Genomic DNA, 18,256 nt, shown 5'->3' with positions numbered 1-18,256 from the left:
GGAATTTTTTGAGGTCCATCTTCTGTCTTATCTTTCAGGGATTACATATTGGTTTCCTCTGTATTCTGGCTCTATTTTGTCATATTTAAACTAAGTTCCTAACATTTCCTGATGTTCCATCTAGTTTGTTAAGGAGGTTGTTTCACCAGGTTCTCACATCTTGAGCCCCAGCTCCCAAGCCCTCTGGTGGGTCTATAAGGGATGTCACCTTGACCATAAAAAAAGAATGTGGAAATGTGTATAATTTTGAAACAAATCAAGTTGTATTTACTGAGTTACCATATTCCTCAGGGTCTGAAATGGAGGAATAAATGAAACAATGAATAGGAAATGAAAACTGCTTGACATAACAGTAATTCCTTACAGCTGAATTCCAGGTGACCTGCTAAGCTGACTATCTGCAGACCTGACCCAAAACACTCTTGTCTTTTTAAAAAATATTTTATTATTTTACTCAATTATATGAAAATAATTTTTTTAAGTTTAAGACAAATTCTCCCCTTTCTTCCCTCCCTTCATGTGATGGCTACTAATGTGATATATATTTTATATTTGTAATAGTGTAAAATATCTTTCCATATTAGAACTCGAGCAAACAAAAATGAAGAAATAAAGTGAGATATAGTGTGATTATTCAGTCTGCATTCAGATTGCATCAGTTCTTTCTCTACAGGTGGATTCCATTTTGCATCATGAATCACTGAAATGTGAAGATTTTTTTTTTTTAAACCCTTGTACTTCGGTGTATTGTCTCATAGGTGGAAGATTGGTAAGGGTGGGCAATGGGGGTCAAGTGACTTGCCCAGGGTCACACAGCTGGGAAGTGGCTGAGGCCGGGTTTGAACCTAGGACCTCCTGTCTCTAGGCCTGACTCTCACTCCACTGAGCTACCCAGCTGCCCTGAAATGTGAAGATTTTGTTGAAGATTTTTTTTGGATCAATGTATTGCTAGGAATAGCTAAATTGTTCATAAGTGTTCATCAATTGATATTGCTTACTGTGTACAATGTTCTCATGGTTCTTCTCACTTCATTTTGCATCAGTTCACAGTTTTTCCAGGTTTTTCTAATATTATCCTTCTCATCATTTTTTATAGCACAGTGGTATTCCTTTACAATCATATACCATAATTTGTTAAGACATTCCCCAATTGATGGACATCCCCTCAGTTTCCAATTCTTTGCCACCACAAAAAAGACATGCTATATTTTTGTAAAAACAGGTCCTTTCCCCTTTTTAAAATCTCCTTGGGATACAGACCTAGTAGTGAAATTGATGGATCAAAGGGTAGGCACAGTTTTATAGCCCTTTGGTCATAGTTCCAAATTGTTCCAAAGAATAAATGTCTTATCTTACCTTGAGGGTCCTGAACCAAAGAGTGTACCCAAGAACCCAAGGACATCCTGTTTTCTAAAGACCTCAAGGACATCCTGTTTTCCAGGGCCCCAAGGACACTGTTTTTATGTGCCAAGAAGTCCCCAACTTATTCACGATTGCAAACCATCCATTTCCCACCACCATTACACGACCACAAACTGCTAAAACTATAAGAATCCAAGGCTTAAGCCTGCATACTGGACACTCTCAGCAAAGGCTGAGGGTATTTTCACTTACATGTCTCCTTTTTTTCCTCAAAATTTGTCTTTTACTTCAACTGAAAATTTTTGTACCTTTGCCTTGGAGGTCTCCAAACCCCAACAGTTTCCTGGTCTACAGTCTAATCAACAAAAAATAGATGCAGAGTATCTTTGCTATTTATTACTCCGGATCAGGCATTCTGAAGTAGAATACCTTCTGCTAGTTTCTGTACAGCAAAAAAAAGCGGTTTCCAAACTATTTTCGACACGGGGGTGATTAGCAAGGTCATGATATATCACAATTGGTGGCCGGAAGGAGCTCGCCCTTGAGGTTGCCCTAAACTATGGAGATTTGACTTTAGAGATTTAGGACCCTAGGTCGGGTACGTACTAGAGGGGCTCTCACCTTAACAGAGTCCAACGCGAGAAAAGGGGAGAGGCTCCGGAAAAAGCTAGGGGGCGGGGAGGAAGGGAGGAGGGAGAGTAAAGGGGTGGGAAACGAAAGTCACATGTTGCTGATTTCCAAATTTAGAATGTTGGCCTCCTGGAAGTTCGGGCTAATCTATGGGGGGACAGGGGGGCGGAGTTTAGCTATCTTCCAGAAAGACCATGTCACCTTAAATCTAGCTAAGATCCCTCGGACCTGGTTAACAAGAATGATTTACAAGGACTGAGGTCACGGTGGTTCATGCAGATCACGTGAACTGGGGTTTTAGAAGAGTGAGAAAGTGTTGGGGGGGGGGGAATCAGAGTAGGTCACTTAAGGTGGCGAGGGTGGAGACCATGGGGTGATGTGAGCAGGGCGAAGACGGGCGGGTGACGTTAGGATGACGTATGTTTATCTCCTTCCTCCCCCTCTACTGGTTCTGGTAACTTCACGTCCGGTGAGGAGCTCCTTCCGCCCAGCTTCCGGTAAGGACGAAGCATCCTAGAGTCCTGGCAGCCTCACTTCCGTTCAGGTTGCAGCGGCAGCTTCCCGTTTCCGTCTTTCCAAAGGGCGAGGAGAGAACTTCCTCTATGAGCATGCGTAGATTCCTCGCTGGTGGGGGAGGGGCCGGAGTTGTAGGATTGGGAGAAGGAGGAGGGAATTACAACCTGTGGAACGCCTAGGGGTCTCAGTGGCTGGATTCTTCCAATTGGTTATGGGAGGTGGAGGGGGGCGGAGCCTGTAATATTGGGGGCTGGAAGGGGTCCCGGGGGCTGGTTTGGGGAAAAGTGGGGTGGTGGTGTTAGGTACCAGTGTTCGAGATTGGGAACTTTGGAGGCCTTGAGTTTGGGGCCGAATCTGTAAGCCCCCCACCAGGTGCGGGGGGGGGGGGGGGGGGGGGAAAAACTAGGTCAGCATGCGGGACCGGACCCACGAACTGAGACAGGTGAGACCGGAAGTAGAGGTCAGCGACCTGATGCTGAGGTGCCGGTGGGAAAGGCAGAGGGTGGCATCCTAAACAGCGTCCGCATCACGGGGGTTCGAGGGAACCTGGATTTGGGAGCGCCTCACGGGAATGGGAAGGGGTGTAGATACTGCGCAAGGGCCCCCATTAGTGATCCTCGCCCATCCAGGGAGATGACAGCTCTGATGATGAGGGGAAAGAGCGAGTGGCCCTGGTTGTGCATCCGGGCACCGCCAAATTGGGGAACCCCGACGAGGAATTCTTCCAAAAGGTAAAGATGGGACGGGGGCGCCAAGAGGTGACATGCAAAGGCACGGAGTGGAGGGGCTTTCCGGAGGACTCTCGCGGGGTTGGAATGCCTGAATTTGGAGCTGGGAGGAAGGAAGAGGAAGCACGAAGCCTAGAATTTTAACAGGGGTGAGGAGGTTCCCTGTTGCCTTCCTTGCTCTTCCCCAGGTCCGGGGCATCCGACAAACCATGGCGAGATTGGAGAACAAAGTTAAGGAATTGGAGAAGCAACAGATCACCATCCTCGCCACCCCTCTTCCTGAGGAGAGTGAGTGAGGGCGAAGGGCGCATGCTCACTCCCTATCCCCTGGGGATTGTGGGCTTTGTAGTACTTCACCTGCACTTGGAGGGACGGCTTTCCAGGTGGGAGGGAATTCGCGGAACCTCCAGGATCCCTGTTATTGGAGCTATCTAGGAATCATGCTTTTCTTTTTTCTTTTTTTTCTAAACCCTTAACTTCTGTGTATTGGCTCCTAGGTGGAAGAGTGTTAAGGGTGGGCAATGGGGGTCAAGTGACTTGCCCAGGGTCACACAGCTGGGAAGTGTCTGAGGTCAGATTTGAACCTAGGACCTCCTGTCTCTAGGCCTGACTCTCAATCCACTGAGCTACCCAGCTGCCCCCATCATGCTTTTCTCCGATTCCCACCCTTGCCTCCAATTTAGGCATGAAGCAAGACCTCCAGAACTTGAGAGAAGAGATAAAGCAGTTGGGGAAGGAGATCCGGACTCAGCTGAAGAGTGAGTGCTTATTGGCATGCTGCCAGGGTTCTGGGAAGAAACCTGAGGCTAGAGGAAGGTCCCCTAAGCCCATTGCCCTGTCCCTCCTTTGTCCTTTAACAGCCATTGATCCCCAGAAGGAGGAAGCAGATGAAAACTGTAATTCTGTCAACATAAGGATGAGAAAGACCCAGGTGCGTCGGTCCTTTCCAGAACCCTAGCATTAATTTTGATTAAATTTTTTTTCAATTAACAAAAATCTGTTTTCTCTCCCGCCTTCCTCCAATGGGATGGGGTAACAAAGAAAAACAAAGTCCTTGTAACAAATATGCATAGTAAAGCAAAACAAATTCTCATGTTGGCCATATTAAGTCATTCTGCACCTTGAGCCCATCATCTCTCTGTCAGGAGTTGGATAACATGCTTCATCATGCATCATTGCAGAGTTTTTAAGTCTTTCAAAATTGTTTGTCTTTAACATCTTGTTATTGTGTAAATTATTCTCCTCAGAACCTGGATGGTTCAATAAATGTTTCCTGGAGGCCACCCCTGAAGGGAGTGGACTTTGAAGGGAGAGAGTAACTTCTTAATGCTTTACCCTTGTCCTGGGGGTGCTTATAATTTTAAATGATAGGTGTCAAAACGAGAACAACATGAGGCTGTAGTTATGATGAATGTCTAAGTGTTTAAATGCTGTAAAGACTTCTTTGTTGACTGCATGGATCAGGGTAGGAGAGTTGGATTATGAAAGGTGAATATGACTTAAACAAGTGAGGGGTATAATGACAAACTAGGAAGAGGGACCAAAGTTTGTTGATGTGCTGTCAAGAATACCCCTACTAAGGGTATCTAGGTGGCTCAGTGGATAGGAAGCCAAACCTGGAGATAGGAGGCCCAGGATTCAAAACTGGTCTCAGATACTTCTTAGCTGTTTGATCCTAGGCAAGTCACTTAATCCCATTTACCTAGCCCTTTCCTTTTTGTCTTATAGTTATTCCTAAGACAGAAAGTAAAGGTTTAAAAAGAAGAAAGAATATCTCTACGTTGTTTGGGGGACAGTTAAGTTGAATACTTTGAAGTGGAAAATTAGTTTTGAGAATGAGTAGAAAATAAAGCTGAAAAAAGTAGGTTCGGCCCAGATCATGAAGGGGTTTAAATGCTAGGCTAAGGATTTTTTACTTTATTCTGCAGGCAATGAAAAGTCATTGATGTACATTCTTGAGCTGCAGAATCAAATGATGATAGCTGGACTTTTGGGGAGGATTAATCGGACTGCTTGTGTGGGATATATTTCTAGAAAAGAGAAAGACTGAAAGCTGAGAGACTTTTTAGGAAATTGTTGTAATAGACCTAGTATAAAGTAACCAGGTCGTATCTTGGAGAACAGTGATGAGAATAATCTGATCTGAGCACTGAAATCAAGTTTCTGATTCCTAACTGGGCCTTCCTTAACTGACATTCCACCCTCTACTCTTCCACTACAGCATGGAATCTTATCGCAACAATTTGTTGACCTCATCAACAAGTGTAATACTATGCAGTCGGAATATCGGGAAAAGAATGTAGAACGGATTCAGAGGCAGCTAAAGATCAGTGAGCACTGGGGAATGGGGTGAGGGGAGATGAGGTGAGGGGAAAGGATGAAGGAACACTTAGCTATGGGGAAAATGTTGTTCTTGGAAGTAAAAGGGCAGGGTTGGGAGCAGCCTAGGTTTAAATGGGAACAGTACAGCAAGCCTTTGATCTGAAAGAGTCAAAATCCAAATGCCAAGCATTTAAGTAAGAATATGGTCTTTTCTCCTTTCTCCCTCCCTTTCCCAGCCAATGCTGGAATGGTGTCAGATGAAGAGCTGGAACAGATGCTGGAAAGTGGACAAAGTGAAGTGTTTGTGTCCAATGTGAGTCTGTCACATAGTCAAACTCTGACCCTCAATCCATTTCTTCTGGGTGTGTTCTGTTGGTACTCAGTTCCCCTGCAAAAGGAAAACTGGAATGAAATAAAATTTCAGTTCTGTGAGGTTAAGGAAATGGGTTGGCACTTTATCTCCTGCCTGAGTCTTCCTATTTCCTTCCTGGCTTCACCCTTGTGTCCACTCATTTACCCAATGTCATGGGTTAGGATACGAGCAGCCAAAGTAGTATCTGTTTATCCATGTCCACAGGGCCCCTAGAGCTCTAAGGATTTCCATCCACTTTTTTTTTTTTATTTTTTATTTTTTAAAACCCTTACCTTCTGTCTTGGAGTCAATACTGTGTATTGGCTCCAAGGCAGAAGACTGGTAAGGGTGGGCAATGGGGGTCAAGTGACTTGCCCAGGGTCACACAGCTGGGAAGTGTCTGAGGCCAGATTTGAACCTAGGACCTCCCATCTCTAGGCCTGGCTCTCAATCCACTGAGCTACCCAGCTGCCCCCTTTCCATCCACTTTTGGGGGATAAGGTGACCTTTAAAAGCACCTCATTCTTCCCTGACCCAGATTCTGAAGGACACACAAATGACAAGACAAGCATTGAATGAAATCTCTACTCGACATGGGGAAATCCAACAGCTTGAAAGAAGCATTAAGGAACTCCATGAAATCTTCACCTTCCTGGCCACTGAAGTGGAGATGCAGGTTGGAATCTACCAGCTCCCAGCTAGCCCTCATTAGAGCTAAAGCTACACTTTGCCATGACCTCACCTCCTCAGAGCTCTGCCCTTATTCAGGTCCCTGTCACTTTTTAAAGCTTTCTTGCCCCTGGTCTACCTATTTTAAGACTCCTCCTATTCTCAGCCTCTCCCCTTCCCCCATTCCTTAAGCTATATGCCAAGTATGTACAGGGTTGCCTAGGGGGATTTAGAGGGGGTATTCCTTGCACTACCTTTCCCCCTCTGACACTTAGGGGGGGAAATTAATTGTATTTTTTGCAGATTACATGTAGATACAATTTTTAAGAGTTTTTTGACATTTTTCAATCCATGTTCTCTCCCTTTCTCCCCTAGGCACTTACAAATTTAATAAGCATTAGGGCCAACTAAGTAGGAGGCAATGAGTTGAGTGTTATAGATGCAAAGATCAATCTGATACATACCCTATTCTCAAAGAGCATACAGTCTATAGACCAGAAGAACATGGGCACAAATAACTACAGTAAAATGGAAAGTGGGATATTTTACAAAGGAAATGTCTGGTAAAGTGCTCTGAGAAATGTAAGTAGGGAGAGGTCACTTTCATGGGAGTGATATCACAGGTAGGACATTAGAGAAGGCTTTTTGGAGGAGGTACCATCAAATTGGAACTAAAAGAAAGTCAAAGGACTCTAACAGTTGTAGATTGTAGGAAAGGAAGGGAAATATTCTTGGAGTGGAGGATGGGATGAAGGAAGCTGAAGAGACAGGTGAGAGCCATACTGGAGTGGGGATGAAGATATTTATCTGGAATTTAGAATAAAAGAGATGAAATGGTATGAGATAAGGCTGATGTGGTAGGTTGGATCTAGATGGAGTACATTGGCTATCAGTCAAGACTTTTTATAATTTACTGTGTAGGCAGTGGATGAGAGCCGTTTTTGTGAGTAAAGCAGTAGTATAAACACAGTGGTACTTTAGGAGGATTATTCAATAGATTAGAGGCTGACAAGAGGCAGGAAGACTTGTTAGGAGGTGATGACCATAGTTAAGGAGTGAAGAGATGAGGTCTAGTAGAAGAGTGGTGATTGTAGGAGTGGAGAGGGAATGGATGAATGCAGTATTCTGGAATTAAGTGGAAAAGACTGGCAGTTGATTGAATATTTGGAACAATAGAGATAATCCCAATGTTATGAGCTAGGATAAATCTACCAAGAAAATACTTTCAACTTTAGGTATATTGAATTTGAGATCACCAGAGAAAAAGCAAGCAGTTGAATTAGAACTCTGAGGAGAGATTGGAGATATAAATATAGATCTGGGAGGTATTCACATAGAAGAAATGATTGAGTTCACCAATCAAGAGTATGAAAAGATGAAAATAGAACCTTTATAAAAACATCTAAACTTTAAGAAAGAAGGAAAATAGGTTAGAGAATTAGCAAGGCAGAAAACTCTGCTAATGTATCATCTCAGAAGCCAAAGGGGAAGATGGCCCATGCTGTCAAATACAGAAAGTATATATACATAGTAATATTCCACATTTGAATGGGCCTTTTAGGAGAAACAGAAATGTTGGGTAGAGGAAAGATCCCTAATTCAGTTTCTTATGACCTCAGCTCATATTCTGACTCTGCAAAAACTCTAAGAAGAACCTGTGACTAATAAGTAATAACTTCTCTAAGCCCGAATTTGTCTTCTCCAAAAAGAAGACACTGGACTCTCTCATGTCCCTTCCAGCTCTAAATATGTGACTTCTAGTTTGAGGGGGGAGGAGGGGAAAATCAGGGAAGATTTCATGGAAAAGGTATTATTGAGGCTGAACTGAAAAGAATGAGTAGGCTATAAGGAATAAGTGGAAAACTAAGCACCAGTAGGAGTCTGTGAGGTCATCATTCTAGTTGGTAAATAGGAGATAAAGTGAGTTAGGTTCTGTGGAGGGCCTGGAATCCCAGAATAGGAGAATGCAGTTCATTTCAGTCTGCTTTAATCTCTTCCCACCTATCCAATTTTTAAACCCTGATGTTCTTCTTCTTCTTTACTCCCTAGGGAGAGATGATTGATAGGATTGAGAAAAACATTCTCAGTTCAGCAGACTTTGTGGAGCGAGGTCAGGAACACGTCAAGTCTGCACTGGAGAGTCAGAAGAAAGCCAGAAAGGTGAGGGAAAGGTACTCCCACCAGCAGTACCAAGAATCTCTTTCCATATCTGCTGGCCCCAGACCATACTCTAAGCTCTCTCTCATACTCTCTCTCTTTCTCTCTCCTGCAGAAAAAGGTTGCCATCGCTATTTGTGTGACCATTGCTGTCCTCATCCTTGCTTTAATCATTGGTCTCAGTGTAGGGACCTAATAGCAACCTTCATCAGCTGAGGTGAGCAGCTTTATAAACCTGAGAACTGGTGGACTGGCCCCCCCTGCTTTTTTCTCCCAGAAGCTCCTGCATCTACCCCTTTTGAAACCTAGGCATTCTATTCCAGGACTTCTACCTCAAAATGGTCCTTTGCCCTGGATCCAAGTTGGTTTTTTGTTTTTGTTTTTTCCTGGAGTCCCTTGTTTAGCAGCTCCTGCCCTCCTTACTTCTTCAGTTCTAAAAAGACCTGGAATCCTGCCCCACCTCCCCCACATTCTCCCTCTGACCCATATCTCCTTCCTTTCCCTTACAGGTGAGGGGGGAGACTGGCTTTTGGGGGCACATGGAACCTAGGAAGGAGGTCTTCAGCACTGCCTCCTCCTTACACCTCCAAGAGCAGTTAGGAGGCCCAGCTGGCAAAGAAGGCAGATGTTTTACCTTGGATGGGAAGGAGTGGGAGGAAGATGGTGGCACCTAGAGCCCCTTTTATCCCTTGTTCTACCCTCCAAAGACTTCCTGCCCTCTATAGCCTCATTTTATTTCCCTCTTCCATTCCCCTGAGCTTCACTCCCCCATCCCTAGAATCCTATTCCAGACCTTCCTACCCAATCTCCCAACCCTCAGGTGACTACTAGGTGGTTAAATGGGATGGAGAAGCCTTAAGGTGAGGACAGGAGAAGAGCTTAACCCTCTCTGGGCCTTTGCTCCAGCTTAAGTGGGTTTCTAGGTCCTGGGGCCATCTAGGACAAATTTTTATAAGAAATAAAGTTAAAACAAGTGTATTTTGCTGGATATGCCTGATTTGTGTAGTCCCCTAGACCTTTTAGAACCCAAATGACACTTTTCCAGTGTGTCAGTGCTCCCTTCTTTTACCATTTCACAAGATGACATTAGCCCCTCTTGGTAACCAGAGGTCAGCCTTTACCAGGCAAGTTTTTGCTTTCTGGGAGTTAGTCTCTAGATAGCTAGAAGCAGGACTGAAGCAGGGAGGTAAAAGGAGTTGTAATCTTTTAGACTCAACCTCTATTCCCAGGAGCCCCATGGCTCTCTCTACCATTCCCTTGCCTACTACAGACCAGGCCAGGGACCGGTGATTTGAACTGAACTGCTGGCAAGAGGTGTGGTGAGGCTAGGTGAAACCGTGTCTGCAGCCAGTGTTGTGCTGGGCAGGAACAGGAGCCTCACCCTTGGCTAGAGAAGGTTCAGATTTTAGAGGTGGGATGGGGTGGGTGAGTGATCTTTGTCTTTTGGTGGAGATAAGGGAGGCCTCAGCTTTCAGGTCTGGGTTTTCTGGGGGCAAAGTTCCCGTCAGATGAGAGGGCTATGGCCAAACTACCCGGATCCTGTCTCCTCTCCCCACGCCGGGCTACTCCTGCCACCACTGACCCAGGCCCTGCCCCTGGCCCACTCGAAGGGCCACCCAGCCTCCGCAGGGGAATGCTCTGACCAGTTAGTTCTCTGACTGACTCTACTCCTGGACCTGGGATGGAAGGGAGGAGACTAGGGCTGAGGTTACACCCTCTACCCTAGTCCACAGCTGGGCAGCTGCCATTGTGGCATTCGAACTGCGAAGGGAAGGGAAGTGTAGCAAAAATTACTCCGCGCTCTCAGGAAGGGAACCTCTGGACTATGCACTTAATATCCATTACCAAAATGGAACTGCTGGGGGAGTGGGCCTGGGGTCTAGAATGGGCGGAGCTTCAGGGTTGAGTTCCATTCAGTAAAGGACGGAGAGCGGGGAAAGAACAGTCTCGGGTGGAGCCGAGACGTGATTGGCTGGAAGCGAGCAGGAGGCGGGATCCAAAAGAAGTGCAGTCTGTAGCTACTCTCCGCCTGGACCCGCCCCCAAAGTACTTCTCTAACCCAGATCTTTTGGATCCCGCCTCCTGCTCGCTTCCAGCCAATCACGTCCCGGCAGGTCTCGCCTACTGAGACCTGCTGAGACACCTGGTTTTATGCGGCTTGAGATTGCATGTCGAGTATACTGCCCGTGGACAACGCGGATGGTTGAGCCTTGGCCAGAGGAGCTTCAGATTTTGGAGGCGGGATGGGGTGGGGAGTGAGTGGTCATGATGTTTCTGTCTTTTGGTCGAGAAGAGGGAATCCTGAAGCAGGTGAGGCACTAATCATGGGTGTCAGGAGAGAGAGCTGTGTGGAAGCGGACTGCAGGGGAAAGGACACTTAGGAACGGCCCCTCATAGGGAGCTGTGGGGTGCTGCAGCGGAAGGGACAACTTAGGTGGAGCTGAAGGGTCAGAAAATAGTTTCTGTGATGGAGCCTGAGAAGGCCTGGGAACAATGAATAAACATTTATTGAACTACGTCGGGGCTAGACACTGGGCTAAGCTGGAACCGGACTTCCCCACTTACAGAGGGAACTACAATCAAACTGTGTGGCTGTGAGGATAGGTCTAGGTCAGTGATGGCAAACCTATGGCACCCGGAGAGCTCTCTGTGGGATTGCCAGCCACCCTCCCCCCAAACCCAGGCCCCCAGAGTTTACTAAAAAGGCAGAGGGACTCTGGAGGAGCTGCTCCCCCCCACCCCTTCACTGTATATGAGGACATTTTTTTTCACCTCATCCACCTCTGTCCAGCTACCCAATCAGAGCGCTTCCTCCTCCCTCCCCTGTCTGGGGTAGAGGAGGGGGGTGAGGCTGGCACTCCATCTCTAAAAGGTTCGACATCACCGGTCTAGGTACTAGAAAGTAGAGGACAAGGGGGGAGTACAGTCCAGAAAGCAGGACAACTGAACTTTCAGACTTTTCTTCTTACGGCTTCTACCTGCAATATTATGTTTTAGACCACTTTAGTCCAGGCTTTCTCCTTTCTTCCTCTGAATTAATAAAACAGGGACAGGTATTAGACTTTGATCCAGATCTATACCAACTGTCATTTGTCACTCTGCTTGGCTCTAGTGGACAGGGTCAAGCCTCACACACCCTGCATCTATCTGCCTTTCTCAGGAGGACTAGGAGACCTCGTAGGTGGCCTATAGGTCTGTAGACTTAAGCAAATGGTTTCAGGGAACCCTACTATGGGGAATACCATGAGAACCAGGAGAAGGTAGTAGGAGGTTAGTTTCAAGAGTATGAACACTCTTCCCTTCAGGAGCCAGTGATAGACTTCAATGCCTGGACAGAAAACCTCTGAACCATGCCAACTGTGGCCCCACTTTAAACTGCCGAGCCAGGTGAGGCACCGATCCTGGGTGTCCTTGGAGAGTGGACTGCAGCACTTTCTCAACTGTGACCCCACTTTAAACTGCTGAACCTCAAAGTCCCCTGGAAGAAATCACTGCACCATGCTATGGATTATATCTCTGAAGAAAGAAGTGGGCTTCTTTGTCTTGGAAACTGTCAGCCTGGTGGCCTATGGCATCAGAAAGGCATATGCCTATGGAGCTGCCCTGAGACAGAGGATACAGAAACCTGGTGTTATTTAAGGCACAGAGAGGGAGGGGGATAAGCAGCCACTTAGAGGGTGAACCAACTTCAGACCTATGAGTTGCACTGGGATGTTTTCTATGTCAGTTTTCTATGTCTGGGCCAGGGTAGGAAGACCCAATTGAATTTGGAGGTATGAAACCAAGATTTCTTCACTGGTGATAATGACGTTTTAGGTAGTCACCAAGCAGTTGCCCCTTGGCCCATGGTTGACTGGAACATAACTACTGGTTGACTTTTAGGTCATACTTAGATCTATTGTGTTCTCCCTACATAGGTGGGAAAAAGTTGCCTGCTCTTCCCTGCTTGAGACCCTATGCTTCTGTGTAGGATTCCAATCTGTATTCCAAAGGCATGGCAATTGTTTTTTGATTATTAATTGCTTTGCATTATCTGTGTTTCTTCTCTAGTTCTTTTGGTGTCAATTCTTTTTTTTTTTTTAATTTTTTTGGAAAATTTTTCCATGGTTACATGATTCATATTCTTTCTCTCCTCCCTAAGTATCCCTCCCCCACCCTTCCCATAGCCTACTCGGAATTCCACTGGGTTTTACATGTATCTTTGATCAAGACCTATTTCCATATTATTGATAGTTGCACTAAGGTGATTGTTTAGCGTCTACATCCCTAATAGTATCCTCATCAACCCATGTGTTCAAGCAGTTGTTTTTCTTCTGTGTTTCTACTCCCACAGTTCTTTCTCTGGATGTGGATAGTGTTCTTTCTCATAAGTCCCTCAGAGTTGTTCTGAATCACTGCATTGCTGCTAGTAGAGAAGTTCATTACATGCAATTGTACCACAGTGTATCAGTCTCATAATGTTCTCCTGGTTCTGCTCCTTTCACTCTGCATCAATTCCTGGAGATCATTCTAGTTCACATGGAATTCCTCCAGTTCATTATTCCTTTGAGCATAATAGTATTCCATCACCAACAGATACCACAATTTGTTCAGCCATTCTTCAATTGAAGGACATCCCCTGTTTTCCAATTTTTTTTTGCCACCACAAAGAGCGTGGCTATAAATATTTTTGTACGAGTCTTTTTCACTATGATCTCTTTTGGTTATAAACCCAGCAGTGGTATGGCTGGATCAAAGGGCAGGCAGTCTTTTGGTGTTTTGGTGTAAATTCTTGAGAATAATAATTATGGCAATAATTTACATAGCATATAAAATATTTTGCAAACTTTCAGTGCATTATTTCATTTGAACTTTATAGCAATCCTCTGAGGAGGGTACTAGGTGGATAGAGCAGTGGACTTAAGAGTCAGGAAGACCACAGCTCGAATCCTACCTTGGATCCTTACTGGCTATGAGAAGTAATTTAACTTCTCTCAGCCTTTTTCCTCATCTATAATGGGAATAATAATAGCACCAACAAGAAGTGGCTAGGTTTCTCAGTGGTTAGAGAGTCAGGCCTAAAGCCTAGAGGTCCTGGGTTCAAATATGGCCTGTGACACTTCCTGGCTATATAACCCTGGGCAAGTCACTTAATCCCTATTGCCTAGCCCTTAGTTCTCTTCTCTCTTAAAACTGATACTTACGGGGGGGGGGGGGGGGGGGGGGCTGGGTGGCTCAGTGGATTGAGAGTCAGGCCTAGAGACAGGAGGTCCTAGGTTCAAATCTGGGCTCAGACACTTCCTATATGTGTGACTCTGGACAAGTCACATAACCCTATTGCCTAGCCCTTACCACTCTTCTGCCTTGGACCCAATACACAGTATTGACTCCAAAAGGGAAGGGAAGGGAAGGGAAGGGTTTAAAACAAACAATAACAACAACAACAAAAAAAAAACACTGATACTATTGATTATAAGACAAAAGATAAGGTTAAAAAAGAATAATAGCACCAACTTCCCAGGGTTGTTTTGAGGATCAAGTGACATATTTGTTGTTTGTAAAATTCTTTGCAAATCTGAAAGCACTATATAAATGCTAGCTAGTAGTAGCAGTAGTATACTTTTTATTTCCATCTTACAGATAAAGAAACCAAGTCTATGAATGGTTAGGTGTTTGCCTATAGTCACACAAATAGTGCATTCTAGAGTTGAGATTCGAAGCCACTTCTGTCCTCAACAAAACTTCACAAAATGGTCAAGCTAAACTTAACTCTTATGAATAAAACATATGCTTTCTCACATCATTTTATTTTCATTCAACAAACATCTACTGTATGCAGAGTTCTAAAAGGAGATGAGGCAAAATACAGAATGGACTGCTTTCTCATCCACTTTACAGTTTAAGAAAAATGAGCAATGACTCATATAATGCACAATAATAATACTACTCTGCAATGACTGGTGGAAGTAATTAAAAGAGTTGGTGAAAGAGCTATAACCACAACATTCACAATGAGCTTTAGACAGATTATTAGGTGACTGAAGAAAAAGACAAAATTGATGGTCCATTAGACTGGAAAACAATGCCTGGTGGGAGCGGATCTGGCAAAGAATAGCAACATGATATCTGTAAAGACATCCACAGCTGACCTGGTGACAGATGTGCCCCATATGGATTACCCACATATAATTCCTGTAAAGATCCACTCTTCCCACTGAGTGTGTATGTATTTGTGGAAGAGTGGATTCAAGGTTTATGAGAGGTATATTATTATTTTGTTTTCAATGCTATTCATGTAAAAAAGAGGCAGCTTCAAGTCAGGATGAATTAAAGTTCACATTTTACCTCTGACATTTACTGACTCTGTGGCCCAAGGCAAATGACTTAACTCCTCCATGTGCCCAGGCAATTCTACTCCATAAAGTTGCTAATCTACATTGGTAGAGGGAGTTTCTTCACTGGGAATTCCCTAAAATGATAAAATCAAAAAAACCTTGACTTCTGTCTTAGAATTGATACTAGGTATCAGTTCCAAGGTGGTAAGAGCTAGGCAGCTGGGGGTTAAGTGACTTGCCCAGGGTTACATAGCTAGGAAGTGTCTGAGGCCAGATTTGAACCTAGAACCTCCCATCTCCAGGCCTGGCTCTCTGTCTACTGACCTACCTAGCTAGCTAGCCCCTCCTTATAGTACCAGTTCCAAGGCAGAAGAGTGGTAAGGGCTAAACAGTTGGAGTTAAGTGACTTGCCTAGGGTCACACAGCTAGGAAGAGTCTGAGGCCAAATTTAAACCCAGGACCCCCTGTCTCCAGGCCTATCTGCTGGGCCATCTAGCTGCCCCAATATGTGCTAAGTATTGCAACAAGTTAGAGGCAGCTGGGTAACTCAGTGGAGAAAACACTGGAGCAGTCAGGAAGACCAAGTTCCAATCTATCTCAGACAAGCCTGAGCAAGTCACCTAACCTCTTGTTTGCTACTGGAAAAGGAAACAACAAACTACTCTGGTATCTTTGCCAAGAAAATCTCATGGACAGTATGGTCCACAGGGTCATAAAGAGTAGACTGAATAAGGAGGTAACAAGTTGCAAGAATGCTTTGTGAGGTCCTAGGGGTTCATCACCAACTGGACTGAACAAAGAAGGTTTCAGGGAGTTGTCATTCTGAGTTGGGGCTTCAAAGACTGGATAGGTATTATTCAACAGGCAAGGTTGAGGGAGAGCCCTATAGGTACAGAGAATAACATAAACTAATCTGTGGGGGATGGGAGAGCAGGGTATATTCAGAAGAAGATAACCTAGCTATGGGACAAAGGAGCCAGGGGGAGGGGAAGAGACAGAATGACAGTGTTTTCTTGTTGTTTTTAAATAAATCAAAACCTAGGTTTGATCCTAACCACAATTTACTGAATTGCTGGTTTTACATGGACACAGAAACTAGGCAGTTTAGAGGTATACTTGCATGGCAGGCTGCCCCTCCCCTTTTCTATATTTTTATTTTACTTTTAGTATAGTAGTACTTAAAATCACTGGTTCAATTAAAAAAACAAACAACAAAATGTCAAACTCTACTAATGTACAAATAAGCTGAAACGTAGCATTCTATATGTATTTTTTGCCATAGCAGGTACTGTATTTCTCATGCTAGATTTCAAAAAATAAAAACAAAAAGAGGGTGGTGTTTTATTGGATTGTGACAGGCTAAAATCAATAAGGAATTAAGGCATCATCATTTCATTGAAACTGAGAGATGATGTAATGCATAGATAAGAGTTTTCTGAAGGGTTTTTTTTAAAGATATGATTGTGTTATGTACAACTCATTTGATTATGTTACAACTACAAAATATTTTGGGGTTCCTGGAAAAAAAGACTAATAAATGTGTTTGACTGCTAAGCATTTAATAAAAAACAAACCCATAGGAGAGGGATTAACAGTGTCATTTGCCACAGGAAGATGAAGAATGAGGAAGACTAAAAAGGAAGAAAAGCTATTGGATTTAATGATTACCAAGTCACTGTTAACCTTTGAGAGAGCAGTTGCTGTAGAATGACAAGGGTGGAAACCAGGCTTGGAGGAGCTGAGGTGAGTGGGTGCAAGTGAGGAAACAAGAGAAGCCAGCCAAGGAGATGTAAGGAGCAATTAGAGACATTTATACCCTTATTAATGCAGCCCAAGATGGAATGAGTTTTTGTGACTGCCACATCCCATGGCTGACTCAGCTTGAGCTCACCATCCACTGGAGACATGCATAGCTTCCTAGTTTTATATCCCCACTTAGCACATGTCTGGTATTGTTAGTTCTGCCATTAAATTCAATTTGAAAAGCGTTTATTAAGTGCCTGCTATGTGCAAGGCACTGTAGTATGTGCTGGGGATCCAGAGACAAGACAAAACCCAATCTTTGCCTTGAAGGAGCCTAATTCACACAGATAACTAAGTGCCAGATAAATTGAGGAGGGAGAGAGTACTAAAAACCAGGAAAGGCTCATCCTAGGAAGTGGCACCTATATTCAGACTTGAAGGAAGAAATAAATGGCTTCTAAGAAGTAGGTGTTAAGAAGCAGTGCCTTCCAGGCATGGGGCGGGGAGGGGGCAAAATGCACAGGCAATGATTGGGGAGGGGTATGATGGTGAAATCAGGAAATATCTAGGAGGTCAGGAAGACTGAAATGTAGTGTTTGTGAAGAACAATAATGTGAAATAAACCTGGAATGGTAAAAGCTGGAGCCAGATTGTAAAAGGCTTTAAATGCCAAGATAAGTTTGTATTTGATCTTAAAACCAATAGGGAAGGGGGCAGCTAGGTGGATCAGTAGAGGTCCTGGGTTCAAATGTGGCCTTAGACACTTCCTAGCTGGGTGAGCCTGTGCAAGTCGCTTAACCCCTGTTGCCTACCCCTTCCTGCTCTTCTGTCTTGGAATCAAAACACAGTATTGATTCTAAGACCACAGGTAAGGGTTAAAAAAAAAAAAAAAAAAGCAACAAGGAGCCACCAAAGATTCTAGAATAAATTAGTGACCTGTTCAGACCTGTACTTTTAGGAAGATAATTTTGGTAGCTGGGTGGCAAATAGATCAGAGAGGTAGATTGGAAGCTGATAGAACAATTAGGAGATTAAAGGTAATATAATCCAGATTACAGGTGAGGAGGACAGGCCTTGATGTGGAGTGCTAGCCATTTGAGTGGAGGTCCTTAATTAGAATGTAAACTTCTTAAGGCAGAGATCATATCTTAGTTTTCTGTCATTCCTAAATGGCCTTTGCACACAGTAAATTATTGGAAGATGCTGTTGGGGATTATAAAGAAATATAATGGCAGCCATGTTGGGTCAAGAGTGATAGGCAGTTATCTGCTTAGAATGCAGAATGAACCGAGGTGGTGTGAGCTTGGTGTGAGCTTGGCATGAGCCAGGACAGTTGAAATTTGCCTATAAAAGGAACAGACCTGAACCCATCTGGATCTCAGTTTGGAGATATTTGGGCAAGGATGGAGAAGGGCTTAGACATAACTTATTCTCTCTTTACTCACAAACCAACTCCAGCTTAC

General features: G+C 44.3%; 1 protein-coding gene across 2 annotated transcripts; it reads left to right on the top strand.

Moving 5' to 3' along the window:
* Positions 1–2,811: 2,811 nt before the first annotated feature.
* Positions 2,812–9,714, top strand: STX4 (syntaxin 4). 2 transcript variants are annotated; one of them, XM_044657384.1, is made up of 11 exons: positions 2,812–2,950; positions 3,138–3,239; positions 3,425–3,524; positions 3,920–3,994; positions 4,097–4,167; positions 5,458–5,566; positions 5,795–5,871; positions 6,449–6,586; positions 8,629–8,739; positions 8,852–8,953; positions 9,246–9,714. In XM_044657384.1, exons 1-10 carry the CDS (start codon positions 2,921–2,923, stop codon positions 8,930–8,932), a joined length of 894 nt encoding a protein of 297 aa, XP_044513319.1. In that variant the 5' UTR covers positions 2,812–2,920; the 3' UTR covers positions 8,933–8,953; positions 9,246–9,714. The 2 variants fall into 2 exon arrangements, with proteins under 2 accessions (XP_044513319.1, XP_044513320.1); XM_044657385.1 differs by lacking the exons at positions 2,812–2,950; positions 3,138–3,239 and having other exon boundaries at positions 3,440–3,524; positions 3,841–3,994.
* Positions 9,715–18,256: the final 8,542 nt, after the last annotated feature.

This window comes from Gracilinanus agilis, chromosome 1 (genome assembly GCF_016433145.1).
Source record: "Gracilinanus agilis isolate LMUSP501 chromosome 1, AgileGrace, whole genome shotgun sequence".
In the NCBI taxonomy this organism is placed as follows: domain Eukaryota; kingdom Metazoa; phylum Chordata; class Mammalia; order Didelphimorphia; family Didelphidae; genus Gracilinanus; species Gracilinanus agilis.
Note: the sequence above shows the minus strand (reverse complement) of the source record. Positions and strands in the feature narration are given on the sequence as shown.